The sequence below is a fragment of the Pteropus medius genome, unplaced genomic scaffold, assembly GCF_902729225.1.
Source record: "Pteropus medius unplaced genomic scaffold, Ma_sr-lr_union100, whole genome shotgun sequence".
Lineage (NCBI taxonomy): Eukaryota > Metazoa > Chordata > Mammalia > Chiroptera > Pteropodidae > Pteropus > Pteropus medius.
Genome location: NW_024340696.1, coordinates 27487345 through 27515289, shown reverse-complemented (window position 1 = coordinate 27515289; position 27945 = coordinate 27487345). Strand labels below are relative to the sequence as shown.

Sequence of the window (27945 nt, the reverse complement as noted above, 5' to 3'; positions counted from 1 at the left end):
ATCCCAGCCTGCTATCTCAGTATATTAAGTATCTCCTTCCTTAATCTTACACTGTTGAAAACTGAGCAGTTTCCTTTGACCCTCCTACCTTTAGCTACAACCTAATAAAAATGGCTGAGTTTCAATGACCCAAACAAGTACGGTTAATTCAAGATTCCAACTCCTATTTCCAAAATTAGAATATTCACAATACCTGCTGCTTCAAACACTCTAGTTTCGTAGTTTCATCAAAGTTGAGACCTGTCTTGGCTAGAAAGTTCTAGTTTTACTTTTTCAACCTCTGATTAAAAAAACAAACAAAACTGTTTTTCACTTAAGTGAACAAAATCAGCAATACTCCACCAGGTTTCTGCGAGGTAGAGCACAGCTACTGGGTTGCTACAGCGACTCTAGTACACTGACCATGGACTGCCCGGGGCCAGGAAGGAAATCGTTTGCTCCACCCCGAGGAGGAGTGAAAGGCTCTGGCAAGCAGCAGTCTGTGAGCTTAGAAACATTTTTAGCTCAGTAGCTGTGATGGAACAACAAGAGATAATTCTTTCTTGTCTCTCAATAAGAAATGTCACCCCAACAACCAAAACAGACTCCAAACCAAGTTGTTGTGTGTGATTATGTATTTCTGCACCACGGCAGCACTGTATTCTTTACCCGCTCCTGCTAGAAACCCGACCTAGGGAAAAGTCAAAGTGAATCTCCCCACAGTCACACAGAACAATAAAAAATGAACAAGCAAGTCTCCCCTCTCAAAAAAACAAGTTAATTAGAATATTCCCACTTTTATGACGAATACATTTTGGCTTTTGCTTTCAGGCTTTAAGTCACATAAACTTAGGTTTCTGACAATTTTTTTTGCCACTCAGATTTAACATTTATTTTTACTCAGTGCCAACCTTTCTGCTATGTGCTTTAACATGCTATTTCATTTACTCCTCACAACAACCCTGTGAGGTAGGTAATAATATAATCTCCACTTTAGAAATAAGAAATGGAGGCTCCGAAAAGTTATTTAATTGCCTAAGCTACTAAGTGTTAGAGTCACAATTTGAACTCAAGTCTCCCAACTCTGAAATCCTGTACAATACACTGATTTTTCAAAAAATTCTAAATTCTTCATCTAAATCTTCAAGTGTTCCTAAAATTACTTTAATTTTTTATGGTATTTTGTTTTAGAAATACATTTTTATAAGTAATGACTTCACTACTAATAAGCTGAATATATTCGGCCATCTTCTTAAATGCATAGAAAATGAAGCACAGAAAGATAGGGCTGCATTATGATTCTGGTGAGGTTTTTTTTTTTTCCCTATGTATAAACTATATAACTCACATTCTTGACAATGAAAGGCAACATAGAAAAATAGGAAAGGTGATGAAACAGAGTTTAGAGGAGGCACTCTGTGGACCATCTCTGGTAGCTGATACAGAGGGAGTGAAATTGGATGAAGGACACCTGTACTGTTTAAACCAAAGGGAGAGAAACATATCTCTGCCATCAGTTATTTTCAAGAACAATTCTAAGTATCAATCTGCCCATTTTCAGTCATCTTCCCACTTTAGGTATGGAAAGGTCTTCTAACATGGCACATCTTCTCTCACTGAGAATGAATCATAGTTCTCTTCGCTCCCCGCCCAGTCCAGAAGGACCGCAATTATCCCTTTCTCCTACACACACTTTTGGGGAATTTCCTAGGACAAAAAGACTGTCTTTTAAAATTGCTTTTCCTAGCTCCCCAAGATTCTGACCAAAAATTCTTTTACATCTATAGCATGAACATTCCCTAAGCTGTGGATTCAGTAAAGATGTACCTTCAACTCTGTCCCTTTAGAATCACCTCTTAAACTGCTATCTTATCTTTTGAGTTCTTCCCTTCTATTACGCTTTTTCTGTCTTTTATTTTTACTTAAGTTGATGATTCCAATTCTTTAGTTGTCCCAAAGGATTTCAGTGAGAAACCAGAAAAGTTCAGAAGAGTTGTACTAGTTTCCACAGGCTTCTGGAAAGATAGGTCAACAAGTGCAAATTCATTATAAAGCATATACACACAAAGAAATCTCTTATTACAGCACAGATTTAAAAATATAAAAAAATAACAATGTACCATATTTTCCCAAACTTTAGCTGGATGAGGTAATGAAATGTCCAACTTCTTCCTATACTTCCTTATATATATAAAATGCAAAAACTAAGTCATCAAAAGATGTAGTCATAAAACTAGATTTGTAAAAGAGAATAAGAGTAGCAGAGGAAAGCTTCTGCAGTTGAGTTGTCATCTAAAAATTAAGTGTGTTCTTATCTGTAACTGATAGAAATGTGGGCTAAAGCCCTGCTCACCAAGTTTTTCCCTTTCCAAAAAAACCCTAAAAAACAAAAAAACACTTCACAGTTCTAAAACAAGATAGAGAGGAAGTATTTGGAAGGTTAAGACCTTCCGTACTCTGTTCATTTTATACTGGTTCTTAAGGTTACAAACCTACTAAATGAAAAAGTAAACTGGTACTTCAAATGGCATTTCAAATTTAACTAAATTTTAAATATCATTGATCCAGTATAATTTCTTAGATTTAGCTTAAGATATATGAAAAGTGAACAATGTTGCTAAAATATGGTGAGATTAGGCATTTTAGTCATTAAGAAAAACAAAAAAGCAATCATTTATTATTTGGGACTTTTAGGAGGTCAGGCATTAAAAAATACTATAACTTGACACTTTATAGAGGCTAGAAACATAATTCAAAATTTCATAAAGGTATATTAAATTAAAACCACTTTAGACATTCAAGATCTCATTGACAAAGTTCATTTAAGGTGACAGTTTTGCTACCGTGTTACTGTTCCCACATGATATCATCTCTTCTCAATTTCATTTGAAGATTATGGACTCGTATTGGATGAAAGTTGCTGTTCTTCTGAAGAGAGTTAGTTAGCAAACATTTTCTGGGGCTATTTTTTATGTTCTTTGATCCTTTAGGGTTGTTATCTTCTCGCTGAATACCTGAAGCTTCACTCATCTTTGGGTTTTGAACTTTTTGCTGCAGTTTACGAACCTAGAGAGAAAAAAATCCAACATTTTAGTCAAAAACATTAAAAATATACCCTGTAATAGATGGACTGATGATTTAAAGATTACATGAAATTAAAAAGCTCATTAAGTTTTTATTTATTCAATATCTATTATATGCCTAACACTGTGCTAGTCAAGTAGAAATATAATGAATAAAACAATCCTTGCTTTCAAGGAGTTTATTGCTCTTATTAGTGAAAGAAAAGCATATACATGATGACTAGAGTATAATTCAAGTTGAGATAACTTTGAGTAGGACAAAAACTGTATATGTGAGAAGGACAAAGTAGGACAAGATGAATGTGTGCTGGAGAAGCTGAGGTTTACTTAGTTTTATTTATGCACAGGCCTAATTGGTAGAGCTGATCCAGACACTGGCTAAATACCTGTTTTATTTGTCTAAGGTCATTTTAATTGCAGACATTAAATTTACTATGATAAAACACTTATAATTTATACTGCTATAGCTGTTATGGAATATAAATAATATTTTCAAAATATAACATATAGACTGCCTAAATTTTAAAAATATGACTACTCTTCTATTCCCTTCGTTTCTTCCATGCGATTCTAAGTGAACAAGTTATACAATCTTCACCCTAACACAATCGTACAAAAATTTTTTACTTATTATATTCTTAAAATTCAGAAAAATAAAATATGTTTCAAAACTTTCATTTTCTTCATTCTTTCTTTATTGGCCAAAGAATAATAAAGATAATAAAATTCTGCATCCTTTATTATTGCCCTATAAAAGTGGGGGAGGCTTAATTGTGAGGTTAAAATATCTCCAATTTATATGAATGTTGATTACTATATAGGCAGATAGCTACGCAATGAGACTTGAGGGTTTCTGGAAAGACTCCCTCTGTCTTCTGCTCCAGCAGTATAATGATCCTACTAATCCAACCTATGGAGTCACTGTCTTGGGATAAAATATTATAATAGTTCATTATTCCACTGTTAAAATATTGTAATTGTTATGCCATTCTTAGTTATTAAGAATTCACATGCAAGGATAGCGTCCCCCTCACCAACTCATCATAGCTAGCTGAGCACGGGTCCTCAGGTAATGCAACACAGCAAGCTTGTTCCAGAAAAGTGGAAATAGTAGTTTAAGGATTGGGGTACTGCTTAAGGAGCCAGGATTGTGTATGGAAATGAATAAGAGACTTGTCAACATAAGGGGCTTCGTTAAGGCATTAGGGGAGGGAGGGATAAGGGGAAAGAATGCTGAAAGAGTAACTGGGAGGCCTGCAAAGCAAATTCGGCCTATCTCACAATTTTCCCAAAGATATTTTTGAATACATAACTAAACTTTCTCCCTTTCCATTATATTATCTTGGAGAGTTACATAGGAGGACATATTATTCCAATGGGATAGATGGCTTTATTCTATAATAAGCCCAAGTGATTCTTATCATTTTATCACTAAGTCACACATACAGACCTCAAATTTGGAAGGTCATACAGAGATATAACACTGAATCTATGTATATTATCTTTTTATTAAAATCTTTTACTAAAGCCTTCTTACACTGTCTTGATGCTTCAACAGTTTGGAAATTTGTTCTTCTTTAATTTTCATTTTCTTTACTAAATGTTCTAGTTCACATTCTAAGTCTTCACAGACTGAATGGCTTTCAGCTTCCTTCATTTGATTCAGTAGTTCTTGGTGCTCTCTATGACAGAAAAGCAAATATCAAGCACCATTACAGTTTATGGTATATGTCTTTGCCATAATTAAACAACATTCTGTTCAATCATAAATTTTAGTTAGAGTTAAATATTAATCTCCAAAGACAGTCCTTTTTTATAGTTCAGATTATCTAATTAAACCTATGGTAAATATAAACAGGCTCTTGTGATTAGAGATTAGATACATTTAGAAATATCTTAGACTTAAGGTCATAAAGAATCTAAAAAAAATGTCTGAATTCTTGACGGTCATAGTTAAATGTAGCAAAATATTCTAAAGTCCTTAGCTAGAGATATTAAAGGAATCTCTTTAGTTTCAACTTTAGAATTATTAATGTAGGGTCTTTGGAAGAACTGCAGCTATTGAAATATTTGCCTGAGAAATCCCTAGATTAGGTGATAGTCTGCTGAAAGAAATACTGTTACTAGAACTAGTTATATCTTCTATAGAGGTGTTAATTCAACTAGCTGGCTAGCCAAATCACATATTTTCCAGAATTTTTGCTGAATATATATTTAAACTTGAGGCTTAAAATATGTATCCCATACAGAATTTTGTTTACTAGGGATGCTTCAAAACTTGTAATGCAGACCAGCCAGAGTCTAAAACAAGAAATCATAATGCTATTTGTTTAATAAAATCATTCATTTATCTAAACTATTATAAAAAAACAAAAACAAAAACAAACCCTTTCTTATAAAAGCTTTTGTAAGTTAAATAATTTAAGATCACCAGATCTTATTTATTAGCAGTAATTTATGACAGTAATATTTGTCTATAAATTCAGATTTTGGGAATACAGAAACTCCTTAGATTGGAAAAGCAGTAATTACACACAGTTGAAAATTTAAATACAGTAGTATCAATAAATATAATGAAAAATCAGTGACAATAAATCTGCAGATCAAAATAAGTCCAAATGACTAAGTAAGGCCATTAAGAATTTATAAGTAGCATTGTTCTTAAGACTAAGAAAAAGATACCTAAATATTTTGCTACTTCTTCTGATAAAGAATAAAATACTTACATACTCATTTGGTCCAGCTCATCTTGCATTGCCACTAAAAGTTCAGACAAATTGTCACAAATGGAAATAGATTTTTTTGAGTCAGGAGCTACAGCTTTACACTGGGAAGTTGTTCTAGTAGGCTTGTAGAGACACCTACGCTCAATAACTTCAGCAGGTTTCTGAAGAATGTGTGGCCCATAGTGTTGCACCATCTGCAGGAAGTTTTGCATACTTGCATTAACAGAATGACTTGCACTGGCAGACTTTGGGGAAAGAGCTGATAACAATTTCAAATGACTGATGGCATTTAAAGAGATCTTAGAACAAAGTAGGAGTTTTTTTGGAAAAAGTATCTTCATTTTCCCCCTCTTACCTTCTCAGCTGCAATGGGTGGTGATTCAAACTTTGAATAAATTTGCTGAGGTGGTTCTCTTTTTAAACATTTAGTTTTCTAAACATTGACAAGGAAAAGTAAATACAAATATTTTAGAAGATATTTATGACGTGAAGAAGTCTCGAAACTCAACTATAAATAATCTGATTAGAAAATAGGCAAAACCTAGAAATTTCACTGAAGACATGCAGATGGCAAATAAACACATGAAGTTATGCTACATCATTAGCCATTAGGAAAATGCAAATTACAATGAAATATTACTATACACCTATCAGAACAACCAAAATAAAAAATAGTGAAAACACCAAATGCTGACAAAAATGTAGAGAAACTGGATCATTCATACACTGTTGGTAGGAATACAAAATAATACAGCAACTTTGGAAGCTTCTTGTAAAACTAAACATATAGTTATCAAATGACCCAGCCATTGCACTCTTTGATATTTCTCCCAGAAAAATGAATACTTATGTTCACACAAAAAACTGTACACCAATGTTCGTAAGAGCTTTATTTGTGATAGCCAAAAACTGAAAACAACCCAAATCTCCTTCAACGGATGAATGGTTAAACTGTGGTATATCCATAACATGAAATACTACATGAAAATAAAAAAAATGTGGTGATACTAGGATGGATTGCAAGAGAACTGGCTGAGTGAAAAAGCCAATCTCAAAAGGTTACATGCTGTATGATTTCATTTATATAACATTCTTGAAATGACATTATAGAGATAGTGAACAGATTAGAAGTTGTTAAGGGTTAAGGAAGGGGATGTATAGCTATAAATGGATTGCGTGAAAGAGCTTTATGGTGGTGGAATAGTTCTGTATGTTGACTGTGGTGATGGTTACATGAATAGACACGTGATAAAAACTACACACACACACACACACACACACACATGCACACACACACACACACACAAATAAAAATTAGACTCCTCAAACTGGTGAAATCTGAATAAGTTCTGTGTATTGTACCACTGTCAATTTCCTGGGTTTTTCACTATATTATAGTTATGCCAGATGTTACCATTGGGGAAAACTGATTAAAGATACATGGGACCTGCCTATGTAATTTTGTAATCTCCTGTGAATCTATAATTATTTAAAAGTAATAAGTAAAAAACAAAACAAAAAAAGACACTTATGGTAAAGATATGGAACAACGGTAAATGCTAGCTTGAACATAAACTGGTCTGATCACTTTGGATATTGTATTGCAAAATTAAGGGGCACGACTCTCATGGCCCAGCATCTAAGAGAAACTCCAGCACATATACACCAGGAGGCAGGTGCAGAATGTCCATGACAGTATTGTTATAATAACAAAAAGTGAGAAACAATCCAAATGATCATTGAAAGAAGAAAGAATAAAGCATTTAGGGCAATAAAAAGCAGTGAACCATAAGTATATACATCAATTGGATGAATCTCATAAACTTAATGTTGAGTGGAAAAGCAAGTTGCTGAAGAACGATAACAGAATAAGTCCATTTATATAAAGTTCGAAGTTATGTAAAACTGTTAACAATATTTTTTTTGGAAATATCTATTTGGCAAAGTGATTAAAAAAAAAAAAAAGCCAGATAATGATAAACACAAAATAAGAATTGTGGTTACCTCTGGAAAAGGAGGGAGGGAAGATACAATTTAGGCTCTAATCATGCCCTTACTCATCTCAAAAGCCTTCAATGTTTCCCAGCTGCTACAGAATAAAAGTTCAAATTCTTAACATGGCACTGAAGGTCAGCCATAATCTCATCTCAAGTTATATTTTCAGTTTTAACTCTCACCATGACACCATCTCATCCCCAGTACTGGACAATCATCTGTGGGTTCGTGGAAAAACCAACTATATCTTCAAACCATAATACACCTCTCTTCATCTCTATTTATCAATACCTATTAATTCTTCAAGGCTGCCTTTAATGCTGCCTCTTGCATGACCCCTTCATATATTCTTTGTAGGAAACACAACACTTCGTTTACACCTCTATTAAATTTTATCACATTCTCTGTAATATTTATGTATTTATTTACTTTATCTGTCTTATTTATCTCTTTACCAGCTAGAAGTACCAATCTATGTAAATCAAGATGTATGAGAAGATATGGAGGAAGTGTCAGTGAGGTAAGCAAGACTCTCATAGAGGTCTCCTATGATTTGATTCAACCTTCAGCAACATTAGTGCTCCTGACATTCTTTAATGGGAGGCATTATTGCTTGCAGACCCTATGAACCTGGGATTCAAACTAATTACTTTTATAAAATTATTTTGCAGTTAGTTACTCTTTTTCTTCTTTTCCAGGAGCTACCTTTTCTTTCCTTCATTTATTTTACCTTACTTCTTCCTATACCTTCATTATTTTTACAATGAATAGAAAAGTTAAAAAAAAATTCTACTAACTCATCAAAGGATGCCATAAAACATAAATATAAAAATAAATGACTATTTTTTCCACTTGCAAATTACTTATTTGCAATTTTCTATTTGGGTTTGCGGCTTCTAATCTCATTGTACAAAAAAGATAAACAAATATTTAAGGAAGGAAATAAGCAAAAAAAATCAACATAAAGTTGCACTTGGAAAATGTTTTTCATTATTACAATTTGCAAATTCTATGAAAGTCAAAAATTATGAAACATACATAATTTTTGAAACATACAGCCAGACTACTGAACAGTAATTCTTATTTATGCAATTAAAGAGTAGCCAAAGTTAAGTATGATGTTCTTTCCATTATTGTAACCATAGGGTGAGCCTATGGCAGTGGCCAGAATTCTCAAATAGCATTCCTGCTCCCACAGCAAATGGCACACAGAAATACTAACTGGATGTAGATTGAATAAATAGTAATAATGGTTAAAAAAACTATAATTTCAGAATCATAATAAAAAAGATTTAAAATTTTCTTTTTTACCATTATACATAAATAGGAAGGTTTAATACAATATATCCAAAACTTCGACACATCTAAAGAAAATATTGGTCAATTTATAAAGTACTAACTCCCCAATTCCTATTTTTAGGCAATTACAAAGGGTATGAGCCTAGAAATAACAAATAATAATAAATTCTCTTGAGAAATGACTTCACAAATCTATAATTTAATACTATAGCCTTCTCCTTTTATTGTGCATGAATTACACAAAACTGCTTCCAGGATTTTGTGTTGTTGGCATCTATTGTGCCCTCTAGTGCTTCTTTTATAAAGTATCACAGAATATACTTCTCTAAGAGTTTAGTACTAGGAAAATGTTTTTTTCTAGAGAAAGTGGAATGCTTATTGTTATTTCACAAAAGCAGATATACTACCTATTATATGCTTCTTGCTTTTGTTGTCAAGTAAACTCAGCTAGGCTTTATGCTCAACTACTGTTGAGGTTTTATGGAATTTTTTGTCCTCACACCCCAAACCATTATCACTTGATTCATATTTGTATTTCCATTTCATAGTAGTATCACATGTCTTTTATAATAAATCTCTTCAAATTCCACCTTTGGAAACGAATAGGTACATTACAACAGTGAATAAATAAGTATTAGCAAGTAAAAATAAAGGGTTTGTATACCTTTGAAGATTTCTTCTTTTCCTTAGATCTTTTTGGATTTGATACTGAAGACATTAAAATTCTATTGATTTCAAGTCCAGTTTGAAGCTATAACATTAAAGACAAAACTTTATAAAATTGATTTTTAACAAGCTTCTTCAAAAACATTATAATGAAAGACCAGGTCTCAGTTTATAGGGATAAAAATGCTTTTTAAAAAAGAAAACCTAAAATACTATTTTTATGTGTGTGAAAGTCATTAAATCTATTGGTAATTACAATCATTTTCTGTTTATAAGAGAATGAATTATTTAATATATATACCAACCAAACAGAAAACAATCTATAACCAAGAGTTCTTTCAACTGAGAATGTATATATGCATATATGCGTGTGTGTGTATGTGTATGTATGAGTGTGTGTATTTTTATATATATATATATATATATATATATATATGATATATATATTTTTTGACGAAATTTCAAAAGACCAAAAGACCTCTTGGCAATGCATTCAAGTACATGGATGTACTACTAGCTGACTTATTGAGAATTTCATTGTCATGGAAAAAAGAAACAAAACTAACAAGCTAAGAAACAGAAATTCGAGTCTAGAATATAGGCTTCAGTTAATAGAAAACAAGTAGAGTAAAACATGTGGTTTATTGTGGTAGATGATATGGTGCTCTACCTCAGAAGCTTTGTCTTGAAATAGCTTACGGTGATGTTCTTCTTCCTTAAGTTTTTCCTCTAAATGTTTAATCTTGTCCTGCAAAAAAGTACAAAAATCTAGGATTATTATACAAAAACTAGAGCCATATATCCCTTTGTTCCTTTTCCAAATAGTCCTTGGGGTCTTGATTCTTAATAGTTTGGCAAATCAAAGCAGAAAGCAAAGAATGAATATGTGTAGGTGTTATTAATGTCCAGCAATAAAGTCATAATGATGAAACTTTGGGAGGTGGATATTAAAGGTCTGGAAGGTCAAACAATTTTAGTCTTGGGTCTTGATGTTTCATTTAAAACATAGACAAATCAATAAATGTCTATCTTGCGCATATGATAAGGGTACAGTTGTTGGAAGAGAGAGGGGATAGGAAGACTTTAGAAATATAAGATATGGTCCTTGTTACTTAAGAGCTAATAGTGTACACATAGGAAAACAAGAGTAACATACATGAAGCAATAAAATAACAAAGCAATGAATAGGATTTAACCCAGATGATATATACACTTATACACATAAATATTTCATCTTATGTCCTTGGTGTGGTTTAGTATAGGAGGACAGTACTAAATCAAAGGAAGACTTTTCTGAGTGTTGAACTCAAGGAAAGCTTCATAGAGGAAACAGGATCTCGAAAAATCCTATGGAATGGATAGGATTTGGGTGGAAAAAAGAGAGGGCATTTCAGGATGGGATCTAGGATAGGCTTAACTTAACTGCAAGTGGTGAAAGACAATCTTTTCAATATCCTTTAGGTAAATTATCTGACAAATGAAAATGTTCTGCCATCTCAGAAGAAGCCAAAATTACAATTTCACATCAAAAGGCAAGCTCATTCATGCTGTGACAGAATATATTAACTTTTCATCTCTATAGGCAGGAATTCATATCTGGATTAATGAAGTTTTATAAATCTAAGATTTACTGTATATTCACATAGAGAGCCAAACACAAAAGATTTATTCCTGGCATCACCACTTCAAAGAAATAAGTGGAAACTTACCTCAGCAGTTTTTTGAGTTGCTGTAAGCTTAAAACATTCTTTTTCTAAGACATCAAGCTTTTCAAGTTTTGCTTGCAGCTTCATATGATCTTGTTCTTTTTCCCTTTGAAGCTGGGCCTGGAAAGGATAAAAAAAACCCAAAAAACAAAAAACCCCTGAATTTGGCAACTGATGCCAATGGCTCAAGATTAATACAATTTCTGAGAAATCAAAGCACAATATAAATGTCATAAACATGTATGTACAGTACACATACTTCAGGTGCTTCCCAGAAGAAACCGAGAAAATCAAATATTTTTAAAGAGTATAATGTGCAAAAAAAGATGTGCTATATTAGCATCAATGGAAAAAAACCTGTGCATCTTTATATAACATTTTGACTAAGAAACACATCATTAGGGAAACCTATATTAAATAAAGTGTTGTATATAGGGTGACCAAGCCTACTCGTTGACTTACTCTAATTATAACATAGAAAAGCAGCTATCAGAAGAATGAAACATATAGAGAACATGGAGAAATGGAAAGTTATGCATATATATGCATATCTACATATTGTTTTATAATGGTATTTATTACCACACTAAGGCGAGATGTTAATAACAGAGGTAACTGTGAGGGGACAGGGGGTGTATGAGAACTCTCTGTACTCTCCACTCAGTTTTCTATAAACTTAAAACTGTTATAAAAAATAAAGTCTATTAAAAAATAATGAAACAAGCAATGTAGATAACAATTCTCATAAGAAACTATGAAAGCCAGAAGACAATTGAGACAACATTTTAATGCGCTGAAAGAAAAAAAGCTGTCAACTAAAATTCCATATCCAGTGAAAATATCCTTCACCAATGATGGTGGAATACTTTTCCAGACAAATATATGCTAAGGGAATTTTCAGCATACTTAAAGGAAGTACTTCGGACTGAAAAAAAATGTAACCACATGGAAAATCTAATCTATATAAATAAAAAGCACCAAAAATAGTAAAAATGTGGGTAAATACATTGTTTTCTTGTTTCTTAATTTTCTTTAAGGAATAACTGACCATTGTGATATTGTGATTCATCAGATATTTAATCCTCATTAAGTTCCTGGCTCATAGCTCCCAAAACCTTTGGAATTTCCAGTGTTGAGAGCAGTAAAAACGTCTGTTGTTATGTTAATAAGGTGACTCTAGGAAAGCATCTAAGGACGGGGCTGGTCGCCAGGAGACCCAATCATGTGATTAGAGGGTTTAAACTTGCAGTCCCACTTCCCGCATCTGACGGTTCTGGAATCAGAAATGCCCGCAGAAGGAAGATGCCTGAAATATCAGGCCAGCCCCTTTGGATTTAACTCTGCACACAGATTCTGAATTGGTGATTTTTTTTATTGACTCGGTAATTCTCCAATGCCTTTGTAAATTTTTCCTTTCTCTTTCACTTTCTCTTTTTCTTAAACATTCTGTTTTCCTCTATGGAAAGGTTGGTCCAAATGACCTAGTCTACATTACTGTAAGTAGATACCTATATATGGCTTTATATCCTACTTTACTTAAGATTATAAAAAGACATTAACTATCCACCCCCAGAGGGTAAATTTACCAGCTTTTATTATGTGTCTAATTTGTGTCATATAGTTTACATTTTACTTTTTTTATTGAGGTATTGTAGTGACCTCACCTTTAGAAACAATAGGTCAAGGATAAGACATGGTACGTGCTAACCGCCATGTCTCACTTCTAGTTAGTTATCTGCTAAAAATTTATTAACTAAAGGGATTTACTGGCCGGATCACTGCCTATAGGCACAAAATATTTTAACAATGACGCATTCTGCTTCTGTACCCCTGCTTGCTTACCCACCTCTTAGTTATCAGTTAATGAATGGAGGAGATATAGTCTTTTGTGTAAAGATTAAGGATGTGGGGGATGGAATCGAGGGCTTAAAACCTTTGTGCCCCTGCGTCTCGGGGCTGCTCCTTTGCAAGGACAGCCGCCGGCTAATAAACTGTCTCTTGGACTAGAGCACTCGAGTTGGGCCTGGTTATTTCGGTCACAACAGTATAACAGACAAACAATGTTAGCTTTGGGTGTAGAACACAGTGATTGGACTCTTGTATTCACTGTGAAATGATCACCACAGTAAGTCTAGTTACCATCTGTCACCATACAGTCATTAAATATCCTTCAAAAACATATTAAATTATATTACATTCCTTACAGAAAATTCATTCACCTGTTGTTCTAGGATAATATTCTTCTCTCGCTCTACATTGAGAACCATTCTCTTTGTATATTCTAGTTGCTTCTCTAGGAGAGTACAGCGAGACTGGGCTGAGCTTAATTGTATACTTATATCTATGAAAAAGAAAAAGGAATAATGAGTTAATTAGTTGATTATCTCATAGATAAGAGATTTGGTTATCACAAGAAGGTATTATACGAATTCAATCAAAAGCTAAAAGTTCAAAACTTTTTTAGTTCTAAGTACTGACTCTCCTGGAATTATAAACATTTTTGTGAATATCTCATTAATTATATCCAATTGATTCATCATTATCCACCCCCACCAAAAAAAAAAAAAAAAGATCAATAGGGCATACATCTGAAAGGGGAAGATGTCAGTGATTTGTAGGATGATAATCCTGGCTGTTCTTGAGAAATGATACTATCTGGAAAAAAGAGGACCTAAAGTCTCTTCCCTATCTCTGCATTTCTTTTCTTTCAAGAAACTCAGGTATAAGCATTCTACTATTCCCATTTCCTCTGCTCTTGACTACTGACAGCACAATGAATTCCATAAAGTATAAACAACCTCTTTTTAATTCTTTAATTTTTTATTTTCCTCAGATCTTTCTTCCACTTTATCCAATTACCTCAGAAAAATTTCCTCCATTTTTTCATTCTATTTATAAGTGAAACACAAACTTAGTTTATGATGATGAGTGTAGTGTTACAAAGAAAAAGAAAGCCATACGTTTTTAAGTGAAATTATGTAAAGAACTTATGTTCTAAATGTCTAAAACTTCTGTCTAGATGTCTTTTTCATAATTTCCAGAGTCTCCAGTGACTTGTCAATTTCCTCTAATTAACCTCTCAAGTTAAACAGAATTTTTAATTCACTTTTATTGTTTTTATATTATTTAATTACTAGTGTTGTTTTATAGCTCAAATTTTTAAAACTAGTGTTAACTGAAACAATAAAGTATTTCAATTATATGTAGGTTAAACTGAATTTTGTTGGTATTCTGAAAATATTCTAATTTCTAAATATGACTTGTCTAAACACTTAATTGTTCTTTTAATCGAACAGATTTATGAACCAGGATAACATATAACAGAAGTAAGTTCAAAATTATATCCATCTCTTGCAAATATAAATATGTCTGAGAACAAGAACTCAAGGTTTGAATGTATATATAAGAACAAACATATTTGAGTAAATCTGCTTAGACTTAAGATTATTTTCAAATTGTAAACTTTAGTAATTCTTTGTTTCTGTGAACTACTGAATTTGCTCACCTTTTTTCTGCTTTATCAGTTCTTGGTGTACCAGATTTCTCTCATTTGTTTCAATCTCCAAGGCCTTTTTATATTGTGCTGCTTCTCTGGAAAGAATGTTCAGGTTATCCTCAGCTTGTGTTCTCTCTAACTCTAAACGATGAATCTTTTCCTGGAGAGTTTTTAAGGCTAAAATAAGAGCTGTTGAAAAAAAAATTCCTTGATATTATAAATGAAAAATTCTGAACACTCACAATCATATAAAAGTGAGTAGTATATTTTTGTTAGTGAGCCAGAAAATGTAGGTATATTCCTCATAAAAATGAAAAATAATAACTAAAACTCTAAAGAGGGAGAAATTTTCCCTAAAACAGCTTGTAAAAACAATATATTTATGATTGTACTTAGTGGTTTTTCTAGGTTTGGTAAAGTTAATGATCACAATTTAATCTAATAAAATAAATATTTTTCAAATTAAAAGACAAGATAATCTATAGTCTGGGAGGTACGCAAGTCTGAGTATGAATAAAGAAAATTAAAATATAGTATCCACTAATTAACATGGATATTTAAGTTTAAAGTTAAAAGTTTTTCTCAGTTATTGATGTGTTTCAGTTTTAATCAAACCACAAACATGTACTGTTCCTTTGTCCAAGATACAGTGTTAATAATCAGGATAAATGAGGTAGAACACAGTTTCTTCCACTGGAAAAAAAATTATAATCCAGTGGGTTATCTGATGTCAGGCTTGAAAGATTATTAGTACATGAACTACTATGATTTTTATTCGCTATGTTAATATCGTCACGATTCAGATAAGCTCAGAGTTATAAAATCTTTAAATATTATCTTACACTTTCTACTCAGTTATAACTTCAAACTATGAATGAAATATAAATAAATGTTATAGGTTAACTTTCATATAGTTTATATACAATTAGATATTTGCTAGAGATAAGTTTTTTACAAATTAATAAAGAAATTATATTTATTGCTCTTTATAAGGTACCTGTAGCTCGCTCACTAATTTGAATTAGTTCCTATGGTTTGCTCTACAAGGCTAGTCTGTTTATTATGACAACCATTATTATAGAATATTAAAAAACAAAGCGATAATCAGCATCTTAGAAAGTAATTTGTATGGCATAAGGTATGCCTAGAGTCATAAATATTTTCCTAATTCAGTTTTAATATCTATGTAAGTTTATATTTTTAGTTACAATTCTTGTATTTTGTAGTTACTTCAATGTACTGGCTTCTTAAGGAATTTTCAAGGGTAATTCTGGATACATGCAATTTCTGAATTTAATCGTTGATTAAGATACAATTCTACTTAATTCACTAGTATTCTAATCATCTAGTTTAGAAAGATTTCAAATCTGACCTTTTATTCTTCAAAGGTTTTTTCTGTTTTCTAATGATGTTTTTATAATAAACCTGTGATATATGTCATCTTACAGCTGAAGAAGCCAAAATAAAAAATCTTAAATAACTTGCCTAAGTTTATAGAAACTTTTAGCAATAGAATCAAAATAAGTTGTTTTATTATGACTAGTTAAATACACAATTTTATTATTTTTTTACATAAAAATGTAAAGTTTTATGAACTTATCACATAATATGAACTATTCCCCTAATTTTAAGTAAGATTTTCTATTAACATTACCTTGGCTATTTGGACTATGAAGCATTTTAGGAGAGGTTACTTCAAAGTTCACAGAGTGGTGATTCTGAGAGGACTCATCATTCTCGGTGAATGATGGAACAAAGACACTTTCTGGAGGTTTAAGATAGCTTCCAACTATACTATGCATTAATTCAGAATCCATTATCTGTAGAGAATAAAGGAATGATATAGTAAAGCATCATTCTTTCTTATTTGAATGACAAAAACAGACAAATATGCAAGTGAAACTTTAACATAAATACAAAATCACATGCTGTGGAGTTGTATCTTTATGAATTAAATTATCACAAATTCAACTATAACAAGCTCAGCAATAAAAGAAATAAAAATGACTATTTACTGTATAAATAGTATGGACAATTCTGCAATGAACATATGATTTGCAATGAACATATGCCCTGGAGTGAGCATTACACGAGTGGTGTGAATTTTCTGGCTTCTTAGTTGATCCTAGATTCATATACATCTCATCATCTGAACATCTCTCTATACATAGAGTGACTCTAGGGTTCAAAGAGAAAGTATATATTCTAAAAGACAACATAGCTGTTAAGACAAGCCACCCATATAATCCAATTCTCTAAGACTGACCCTTGAACTCCAATGTACTAGCTTCCTAAGGGATTTTCAAAGGTAATTTTGGATATATCAATTTCTGAATCTAATTCCTGAATAAGATGTAATTCCATTTAATGCACTAGCATTCTAATCATCTAGTTAGAAGGGTTCCAAATCTGAAAGAATCTAAAATAGCTTTATTTTGTCATTCTAGGCTTTTGTTTGTCTCTTTGTATATAAGAGACAAAGACCTTTTAGTCATTTTAGCAGGTAATTTTTTAATCGCTTCCTAAATCATTTTTCTGTAATTTAAATATCTTAGAAACGCATTCTACTTAACAGAATCTAGTCAATATTAATTAAATTAATTCATAGCTACACTGAAAAAAAAAAGTTATAATAGTTCACCAGTACAATTTTAAGAAAAAAAGCTTGTTTTAAAATGTAAATTTAAATAATACATTTAAATTTATACAATTAGCCTATCTTAATTTTGGGGAACTGCAAATTTTCAGTGATTTCACTACCTTCTCAATTCACAAGGCCAAAGAAGGCACTTTCATGACTTTTCCTGGGAGGGCAGAGAACACACTTTACTTAATGGCAATTTTTACTTTAGCCATTGCCATGACTGGCTGTCTTCCAGGACATTCTGATTAGTCTAAATTAGAGGTTATAAAGCTAAGGAAGGTTTGCAAGAATACTCGTTGCTTTTTGCTTTTTCATTTTTTACTTTTGTTATTAGCACCAGCTACCATTTACTAACCATATCTCCATCCCTCCAAGTTGTTGCTGCTCATACACTGTCTGCTCCCCATTGGAGACTGCATCTATCTAAGTTGCTGTTCCCTCAAAAAATAAGAGAGCAAAGTCAGTCACAGCTAGTTCACAATGAAGTAGAGGGAGGGCCTCAAAGTACAGAATGGCCAAATCTTACTGTTTTTACTGCTGAGTGTAAGCTCTGTACATTCATTGTCTCATCTAATCCTCATAAAATTCTATGAGGTAGGTTATTATTATTCCCATTTTGTAAATGAAGGAATAGAGGTAGAGAGGTCACCCAAGGTCATATAGCTTCTAAATGGTGGAGCCAAGATTTAAATCTAGACAGTTCAATTTCAAAGCCAGGGCTCTTAATCGCTGTTAAACTGCCTATAATTTGAAACATCTGTAGTTAGCCAGGGTGTGAGATGATGTTGCATTTGGATTAGGGTAATGACAGTGGAGATAAAGAGAGTATACAGAAGCAAGATATATTTTGAAGATGTAAGTAATGAACTGGATGAAGAGAAGAAAAGCACATAGATGGTATACAAAGTCATTGAGAATAGAAGATGTCACCTAAAGGAAGAGTATAAGTAGAAAAGATTTCAGAAAAGGAAGGAGAACAAGAGGAAAAGAAGACTATAAAGCGGAAAAAAGCCAGAAAACTATGGTGACAGAAATAAAGAGATTGTTTCAAGAAGGAGGGAGATATTTAGGTCAAAAAAGAGTCAACTGATTTTGAAAAGGAAGAGACCACTGACCGTGATGGTACAATGTAAGAAGGGAAGGCAGTTCTAAGGGTCCATATTAAAAGGGCAAGTACAGGAAGAGAAACTAGCAAAAGACGTCTAAGTTTTACACAAATCAGGATGTCCTTTTGCAAAGAACTTCAACTTTCCTGGCTTAAAATCATACAGCACTCATGGACTGTGCCTTGTCATCCTTGTGAACTAACTTGCTACAAGTCACAGTGCAAACAATTGTATTCATCATGCAAGTCACTTTCACAGAATCAATTATATATCATTCTTGAAAACGTCTATGGCAGGAAAGTAAATTATATACATTTTACTGAGTATTATGAACTGAATTATGCTCTCCCAAAATTCATGTTGAAGCCCTAACCTCTAATACCCCAGAATATGACTGTATTTAGAGATAGGGCCTTTAAAGAGTTAAAATGAGACCCTCAGGATAGGTCCCAATCAAATCTGACTGGTGTCCTTTAAGAAGAGGAAATCTGGACACAAAAAGAGATACATTAGGGATGTGTGTACACAGAGGAAAGACCGTATGAGGACACAGCGAGAAGGTGGCCATCTGCAAGCCAAGGAGAGAGGTCTCAGAAGAAACCAAAACTGCCAACACCTTGATCTTGGACTCCTAGTATCCACAACTGTGAGAAATAAATTCTGTTGTTTAAGCCACCCAGTCTGTGCTATTTGTCAGTCCTACCAAACTAATACACTGACTGCAACTTAGACCTGTGTTTTACAATAAATGAAACAGGAATAGTAACAAAGGTATAACAATGGAAGCCTAAGGTTTATGCTATTTACAGCACATAATAAAGTTATTTGAAATTTAGAGTTTCCTACTTGATAAAATGTGAAACAATTATGAACTCTTTCTTGATTTATTTCCCCCTATATGGAATTAAAAAAAATAATTTAAAATGTCCTACCATAATCAAATGGAAGAAAACTAAAATTATGCTTTTGACCCACATTTAATTTATATGGAATTGTATTAGTTTTAACACAAATATTAGCATTAATTTTTACCTAAAACATTGTAAAATACTTCTTTAATAGTTTATATTAAAAATATAAGACTACTTACTGCTTCTAAGAATCAAAGTGACATTCAAAAATTATAGAATTAGACATTTTGAATTACAGGGATATTCAAGAGAACTAATCTAAAGGTTAAGATGTAATCAAATTCAGGTAACTTTAAAGACAGCTAAATAGAGTCTGTTTATAAACAAAAATCCCAGATCTATCTCCAAATATTAGTTGACAAAGGCTATTATTTCAAGTTATTTAGTTTGAAGTAGTGGTGACTATATTCAAAATATTTGGGAAGCCCATGGTATCATAAATTTGTAAAAGTCAAAAATATCTGTGAGTTCTAGAATTGATAGGGAAATTTCATATGTTTATTTAAAATTTATATCAACTTCAATTTTCTCATTTTATAGATGTAGAAACCAAAGTCCAGAGATGCTAAGTAATTTGCTTAAGCTGAATTTTCCTGCACTCTAAAATTCATGCAGCTAGAGAAAAAATTCTCTCTTAAGGACTGAGGTTGATTTATATTTACCTAAACAAGGACTACCCTAATGGAGAGTCATCTGGAAAATGCTTCCTGGAAAGAAATTATGTAAACACAGAATCATGTAATCCTACTAAAGTCTAAGAGGGTCTTAGAGGGCATCTGTTCTAACCCTTTCAATATGAACTGATTCTCACATTATCTTTAATAGGTCATCTAAACTCTACTTCATATCTCCAGAGAGGCAGAGTTCACTACCTTCATGTTGAAGTCAAAGCTTCTTTCTCTGATTTTTATGGATTAAACACATTTTGAAGATAATAACTACAGCTTCTATAATTTTTGATGTAGATACTGTTTTGAATATTTACTGTGATAACTGTGATATTACATAACAAATTCATCTAGTAAAATCTTGCTGCATAATTTAGGATCATTTTCAAACCTCAAATTTCATCATTCACTGCATCTGAAATGCCTGTAAAAGAGTTATAAAATTCATCCCATCCCCTTAATGAGGGCAAAATGGATAGATCAAGCAGAAATGACTCAATTATTTAATCAATGATAGTTAATTCCTGATGAGATCTCAGTAGACTCGACTGGATCCAGATTAGCACAGCTGAATACTAATATAGAAGATAACTTTAGCGTGCATCTACCAGTCACCAAGACCAGCAGATTTCTTCCTTAATAACTTAACAGTTTTTTAAAAATAATTTACCATATACATAATACGTATATGTGTCCTTTAAGGAATTATAATAATTCCTATAAAATTTCTGTACATCCTCACCTAGCTTAAGAAATAGAGTGCTACCCTGTTCTGTGGAAGCTGAGTGCCCTTCCCCATCTCTTGCTTTAAATTTTGTGCTACTCATTCTAATGTCTTTTATCATATTTCTATGTATCCTTAACAATATATTGTTTAGTGTTGATGGTTTTTAAATTTTATATAAATGGAATCATACTTTTTTCATTCAAAGTATTTTTGTACTTACAAGCTCCCTATCTCTTAATCTGTCTTTCATATTCTTTCTGTTTTATATGCTGTATAACACTGTGTAATTTCTTAAGCTCTATCTTCCAGATCACCAATTCTTTTTTTTAAAGCTATGTCTAAGTAGCTTTTTGACCCATCCACTAATGTTAATTTTAAATTATATTTTTCAATTTAATTTCCCTGATTAATTTTAATAGTCTCTTGTTCCATCATTGTACTCTTCTATTTCTTTAAAAATTTTAAACATACTTAAAAATTTTTTATATAATAATTTTAGAAATCAGTCTTTTGCAATTTGTGGCTTCTGGTGACTCTTATTTATAATGGCTATTTACTCACATGTTTAGTGATTTCTGATTTTAACACATTCCTTGGATATGGGAATTCTTCAAAGTTAGTATTTAAAGTACTTTTCTTCAGAGATTTCTATGAGCTTTTGCTAGGTCTTGGGGCACCCAAAATCCAAGGCATCATTAAACTAAACATTTATGTTAAGATTTTTTGGGAGGCAGCATGAATTCCAACTTCAAACCCACGTGAGTATAAGATTGTGATGTGGACTTCTTGGGAGAGATTCTTTTTGTCCACTCCATTCAAAGCTAAGAATAAAACAGGCAGTGTCGTTCTGAAGAGCAGGTTATTTTCCCGTTATTCACAGAAAGTTTCACCCCTTGGGGATCCCAACTTTATACTGCAGTGTCCAAACTTATCACTCACCAGGCCCAGGTTCAGACTTTGTCTCCTGCCCCATGCAAGCAGGAATGTCTCCTTAAAGCCCAGGTTCTACACTATGATGGATCAGAAAGTGTCCTCAGGGACAAAAGTGGTTCTAGGGCTAATTTATCCCTATGGAATTGGGCTCTCTCATTATGTACAGTCTTATATTTTCCCCTTACTTTGCTGCCAACTCAGTCATGCTTTAAAAAAGATGTTTTAAACATTTTATACAGCAGTTTTGTGTTCTTTACCAGAAGAGATTTCTCTGAACATATAATCTGCCATATTGCTTGAAACTGCAATAGTACAGTATATATTCAACTTTTAAAAACTTGCAATGACTTTATAGGAATATCATAAATATTAAGTTCCAGAAATTTAAAAGCTGTTTAATTATTGTTTCAGTGACTATCATGTATAATGTATTAACACTAACAGCAAATTTTACATTTAATATATTGATCATTTAACATTCAAATTGACCTATTTAACATAATTCATAATTAACTTTAATAATAGCCTTGCTAGATTTGAAAAATTATCATTCTGCAGACATCATAGTAAAGACTGATTTAGGCAAGAAGCATCAGTGCAAAATTCAGGAGTGGAAATTTTGATGAGTAGTAGTAGGATCTTTGCATGGTCTTAAAGTGTCTCCTCTACAGATTGCTCACAAGATGCAAGGAAAAAAGTAGTAGTTATATAGTAGAGAAATAAAATAACTTTGATAGGATGATTAAAATTAACATCACCCATGAGAGGTGAGAAGGACACCATGTGCCCTTGAATGTGAAATCCTGAGGAAGACATGTCGCCTATACAGTATTCTGACCAGGAATGTACAACCTGAATCTCAATATGAGGAAATAGCACAAAATCCCCAAATGAAAAACATTCTATTTTTTATAAAGGGTGGGGACTATTTTCTTTAAAAAATGTCAATGTCATAAAAGATAATGATATTTAGGGGTATATATCTCTAAAAGAATTGAAAGCAGGGTCTCAAGAAGATATTTGTGCACCCATGGCATTATTCGCAATAGCCAAAAGGCAGAAGCAACCTAAATGGCCATCAATAGATAAACAGATAAACAAAATTTACATACATACAATTGACCTTAAAAAGGAAGGAAATTCTGACACCTGCTACAACATGGATAAATGTTGAGGACATTATGCTAAATTATATAAACCAGTCACAAAAATACAAATACTATGAGTCCACTCATATGAGGTATCTGGAGTAGTCAAACTCATAGAAACAAAAAGCAGAACCATGGTTGGTGGGGGTTGTGGGGGTAACTGGGGAGTTAAAGAGTTGCAGTTTTGCCAGATAAAAAAGTTCTAGAGCTTGGCTGTAGGGAAGACAAGTTAAAAACAAGTTATGATTCAATGTGATCAGGCCTATAACACAAGCATATACAGAGTGTTACAGGAGGACAAGAGATTACCTAACTCTCCCTGATGGAGATATAAGTAAAGCTAGAAATAATTTGGAATTATAGTTTTGAAAGAGGAGTTTAGGTAAACATGGCAGAATGAACATATACACTGACTTTTGCTCCCTCTTGGAAACCCACTAAAATATTAAAACAATTTCTTAAAAAAGATATAAAACTACAAAGACAAAGAGATCAGAAGAGGTGACAAAACTTCAGAAAATAGATAACAGATGTATAAGCAATAACAGGCTTAGCTAATACAGAAAGGCAGGCTCCTAACTCAAGTAAGAAAAATGACTTCTAAGTTTACCTTGTAAAACCTCCAAATGGTTCGGGAATTAGCTGTACCTTTGCATACAGTAGTTAAGATAGGGATGAAAACTAGAGAACAGGATGAAATTTTAATTTAGAAGTAAATTATATGCCCACATTCCCTTCGCCTCTTTGTGAAGCCAGAAGACTGCTTTACTCTTACCACAAAGGATTCTGAATATCACATTAAGGTGTTTGTATTTTAAAGGATTAGGCAATGGGGAGAAATGAAGAATATAAAGGGGAATAACATAATTGGGTTTGTATTCTGACAAATTTATTCAGATGGTCCTGAGGTAGATAGATTGAAGGTGGAAGAAATTATAGGCAGAGGGACAAATTAAGAGGTTACTGAAGTAATTAAGACAAGGAAAATTACAGGCCTGAATTAAGACTAGAGGAGATGAGACGAACATGAAAGATATTTAGAAGGCAAAATTGAAAGGACTTAGGAATCAACTAGATATGTGAAATTGGGGAGAAGAAATAATAAAAAAATGCTCCCAAAACTTTTACTTGGACAAGCGGGGAAGGAGATGGTAGTGGCATTAATAGAAATAAGGAATAATATAAAGGGAGATACAAGTCTGGTAGAAAACAATAAATTCTGTTTAGATATGTCAAATTTGAGGTGCTTACAGACGCAGAGCTATCTAGCAAATGGACTGAAATATGTGTCTGGCATTTAGGTGAGCAGTCTAGGCTAGATCTAGAAATAATGATTTGGTTATCAATTAGATCACCCAAAGAAAGTGTAAAGATTAGCAATTTTCAGTGTGTGCATGTGTGGAAAAGGGTGGCTGATATTCAGTGCCTTTGTCATTAGAGAGCTACTGCTGTTTATCCACTGTAGTGCCCTTCAGACATGGTGAGTAAAGATTTTAAAAGGTTAAGAATTACAGATTTAGGAGAGAAAAGGGTTAAACTCAGAATGCTGAAGACCACTAGAATTGAGGAGGCAAATGAAGGAATAAAAACCCTCCAAGGAGATCAAAGAGGAGTGATCAGAGAAGTGGGAAGAAAAAGCAGGAGAAAGTGGTAACAAATGAGTCAAATGAGAACAAGAAGTATTATTTAATAGCTACACCTAATATGCCAAGCCTGTAGAAATAAACACACAGAGTATGGCTTCTGCTGTCAAGTAGTCTGCAATCTCACTACTGTAAAAAGGCCAACACAAGTCAATGAGAGGGGAAAAAGAAAATAGCGGGTGAGTCGGCAATACATCCGGTAAAACTGGTTTTCTTATTTCATAATTATTAAATTTTTATTAAGCATTCTTCAAACTCATCATCTTATTTTTCAATAGAAAAATATGATTACATGAATATAATACCTAGTGTGTTAGAATATAAAGTTAATTTTTTATAAATATTTTATAAATTATAATATCTAATGGTTTACAATTAAACTCAATGCATGCAATAAGTTAACCTAATTTCCAAGCAAACTTATCAACTGCTGAATTTAAAATAACTAGATTTATAGATATTCTATTAGAAAGTTAGATTTTTTACTTACTGAACTTGAATCCAACAAATTTAGAACTTAAAAATACTGAGATTACTTAAATGATTAGATTCCCCATCATCTTTACCTCAGTTTATCTTTAATATTCAGTTCATGAGAAAATGCTCCTGATTTAATATAAAGTGAACACAAAAAGATATAAAATTATATAATTATAGCCCAATTTCTAACAAGGACAAAGAAAAGCCTAGATAAAAGGCTAAATGTATTAAAATGTTAACAGATGGACAAAAGATTTTCATTTTCTTATCTCTACCTTCTTAAACATTCTCTACAATAAACATATTAGTTTTATAATAAGAAACAAATTTACTTAAATAGTTTCCTCTTAACTAGATTTCAACAGAGGTAGAAAACAGCTGAAGATATACAGTATCTATTATTTATATAGATATTTGTTGGGTCACTTACATTTTTTCATTTTCAAGGGTCTTATGCTTCTTATATCAATATAAATTTGGAGGGAGGCAATTATATTTATTTCTTCGGTAAGTGCCTACAGTCCAAACAGCTATGCTCTGCAAAGGGGTACTGCATCCTCAGGGCCTAATCCAAAATAAAAAAAAAAAAATTGTAAAATGAATCCCCTGAAATTTATCTGTTAGATCAACAACTTCTCCCTACTTCCCCTATGCTAATGTTTGTCGTGGTTAAACCCAACAATTCTATAAATACTGTCCTAAGTTTTAAAAATATCACATATTGTACCCCGATATAAACTTTTGCATACAGTGTTGTACTTTAATATTTTATTTAAGTAAGTAAATCTTAATTATTAGGATTTTAAAATATTAGTGGTAATATTTCTTCAGAAAGTTCTAACTTTCTATGATTTTGAAAGGGTTTCAACATTCTTATAATGTTTATTATATTTATCTGTTGAATTTAATTCTGCTTCTAACCATTTTTCTTCAGAATGGTTGATGGAAAACTTATCAAATGTAGAAAGAATTTAGAAACTGAGTCAATAAATAATAGCTTTTTCTTTTTATCATTTATTATTATTTATGCCTATAGCACCTGATATTCCTACGTGGTCTCCCATCCAAGTACTGACCAGGCCCGACCTTGCTTAGCTTCCACAATCAGGTATGGGGCTTGTTCAAGGTGGCATGGCCATAGACCATGGACTGTGGCTCCACTGGGGCGCAAACCCAGGATCTTCTGTGTGTAAAGCAGATGTGCTAACCGCTACACTATGGAACCACGTCCAAAAAATAATAAGTTTTAAAGTTAACAGTACTCAGATTAGTTGCTACAAATGCACTTCCTTGGCCTTTACATTTTCCTTCCCCTACAGACTGGGCACACTTCATAGCTAGAATTAATTATGGGAATATGCTGATTAGTCAGGCAGCCCAAGGGGGAATGAGCTGTTGGACAATGATAAATAACTAATGCTTACCTATTTAATTGCCAAAATTTATTTTAATTCATTAAAAAAATTCTCAAATGTTTAACTTACTTTTATTCTTTTAGGCAGAGTATACTCAACACAATTTAACCTTTGGGATGGTTTAAGGATATCATCACAGCATTTTAATTATGCACATGATACCTAAAGAACCACACTGATACTTGTTGGATTGTTTACCCCTTCACTGGAAAGTTCCAGACTGTTACAGATTTTGTTTTCTGTCTTTTCACCTCTCGCTATCTCTTCCCTTCCAGGCTGCTTATGAGCTGTTTACTCGTCTCTAGAAGACTATCTCTCCCTTTTTAATTGGTTTCCCAATTTACTGCAAATAAGAAACAACAAACAATCAAGTTTCATTCATTAGCCATTCAGAGATGAAAAATACATTCCCTGGCAGTCCTTAAAACATTCACAGCTTAATTATACTACAAAGCATGCTATGGGAACTCAGAGAAGGAATATCTAACCAAGTCTAGGGATTTCAGAGACGTCTTCCTAGAGGAGCTAGTTCATAAACTGAAATATGAAGGATGAATGAGTAGAATTTGACAGGCCAAAGAAAGATAATGAGTAAAGGACAAGATTAAGGGGTATAGGCAAAAGAAATGGCATGGTAATAATAAAAACGATACCTCATATTTATTGAATACTTATTATGTGAATTAACTCATTAAAATCCACATAACTCTATGAGGCGCAATTATTCCCATTTTTAAGAAGATGAAATTGTGGCACAGAGAAACTGTTTTGCCCAAGGTCACACAACTAGTTAAGTGGCAAAGTCAAGATTTGAATTCAGGCAGTATGGCTCTAAAGCTCACACTTTTAACTATTATGCTATATTGTTTATTTATGCAAAGTTATGAAAGCAAGAGCAGATCTAGTGTTTTGGGTGAGTTACTACAAGAAATGTATAAAGCTGGAAGATTGCAAATGTGCCTGAGTACTGCAGAAGAGGAACCTTGTCTAACAGGTACAGGTGTTTGGATTTTATCCCGTAGGCAGTAAGACCAGCTGAAAAGCAGCAGGATCACATGGTCTTTGATGAAGATGCCTGTGAGATTAGAATAGAGAAAATCAACCAGAGTCTACAAGTCCAGGTAGGAGGCTATTCCAGAACTTTTATGTGAGGTGATAAGACCTGAACCAAAGCAACAGACATGGGAATGGAAAGGAAGGGACAAATTTAGATAATTAGGATGTTGAGTTCATAGAACTTCTGATCTGAATGAGGAAAATTAGTGATAGGGAGAAATTAAATAAAGCTGTAGTTAAGGCAGACTGGGGGGTGGTGTGGTG

The 27945-nt window shown here is 32.8% G+C and overlaps 1 protein-coding gene and 1 pseudogene across 9 annotated transcripts in view; both read right to left on the bottom strand.

Annotated features, from left to right (window-relative positions):
- Positions 1–596: 596 nt before the first annotated feature.
- The window catches only part of CEP57L1 (centrosomal protein 57 like 1), a 47330-nt gene continuing 19981 nt past the window's right edge, over positions 597–27945 (bottom strand). For 2 of the 9 annotated variants that reach the window (XM_039870013.1, XM_039870018.1), the window contains 11 exons: positions 25641–25775; positions 16605–16770; positions 14960–15139; positions 13674–13795; positions 11458–11574; positions 10419–10496; positions 9747–9833; positions 6144–6221; positions 5789–5982; positions 4600–4744; positions 597–3045 (listed from right to left, as the gene is read on the bottom strand). In XM_039870013.1, coding sequence (XP_039725947.1) covers positions 2827–3045; positions 4600–4744; positions 5789–5982; positions 6144–6221; positions 9747–9833; positions 10419–10496; positions 11458–11574; positions 13674–13795; positions 14960–15139; positions 16605–16767 — 1383 coding nt within the window. In that variant the 5' untranslated portion in view covers positions 16768–16770; positions 25641–25775 and the 3' untranslated portion in view covers positions 597–2826. The remainder of the gene's footprint in view (positions 3046–4599; positions 4745–5788; positions 5983–6143; positions 6222–9746; positions 9834–10418; positions 10497–11457; positions 11575–13673; positions 13796–14959; positions 15140–16604; positions 16771–25640; positions 25776–27945) is intronic. The other 7 variants (XM_039870037.1, XM_039870056.1, XM_039870028.1 and 4 more) reach the window with 6 other exon arrangements.
- On the bottom strand, positions 26238–26353 carry LOC120610600 (uncharacterized; annotated as a pseudogene).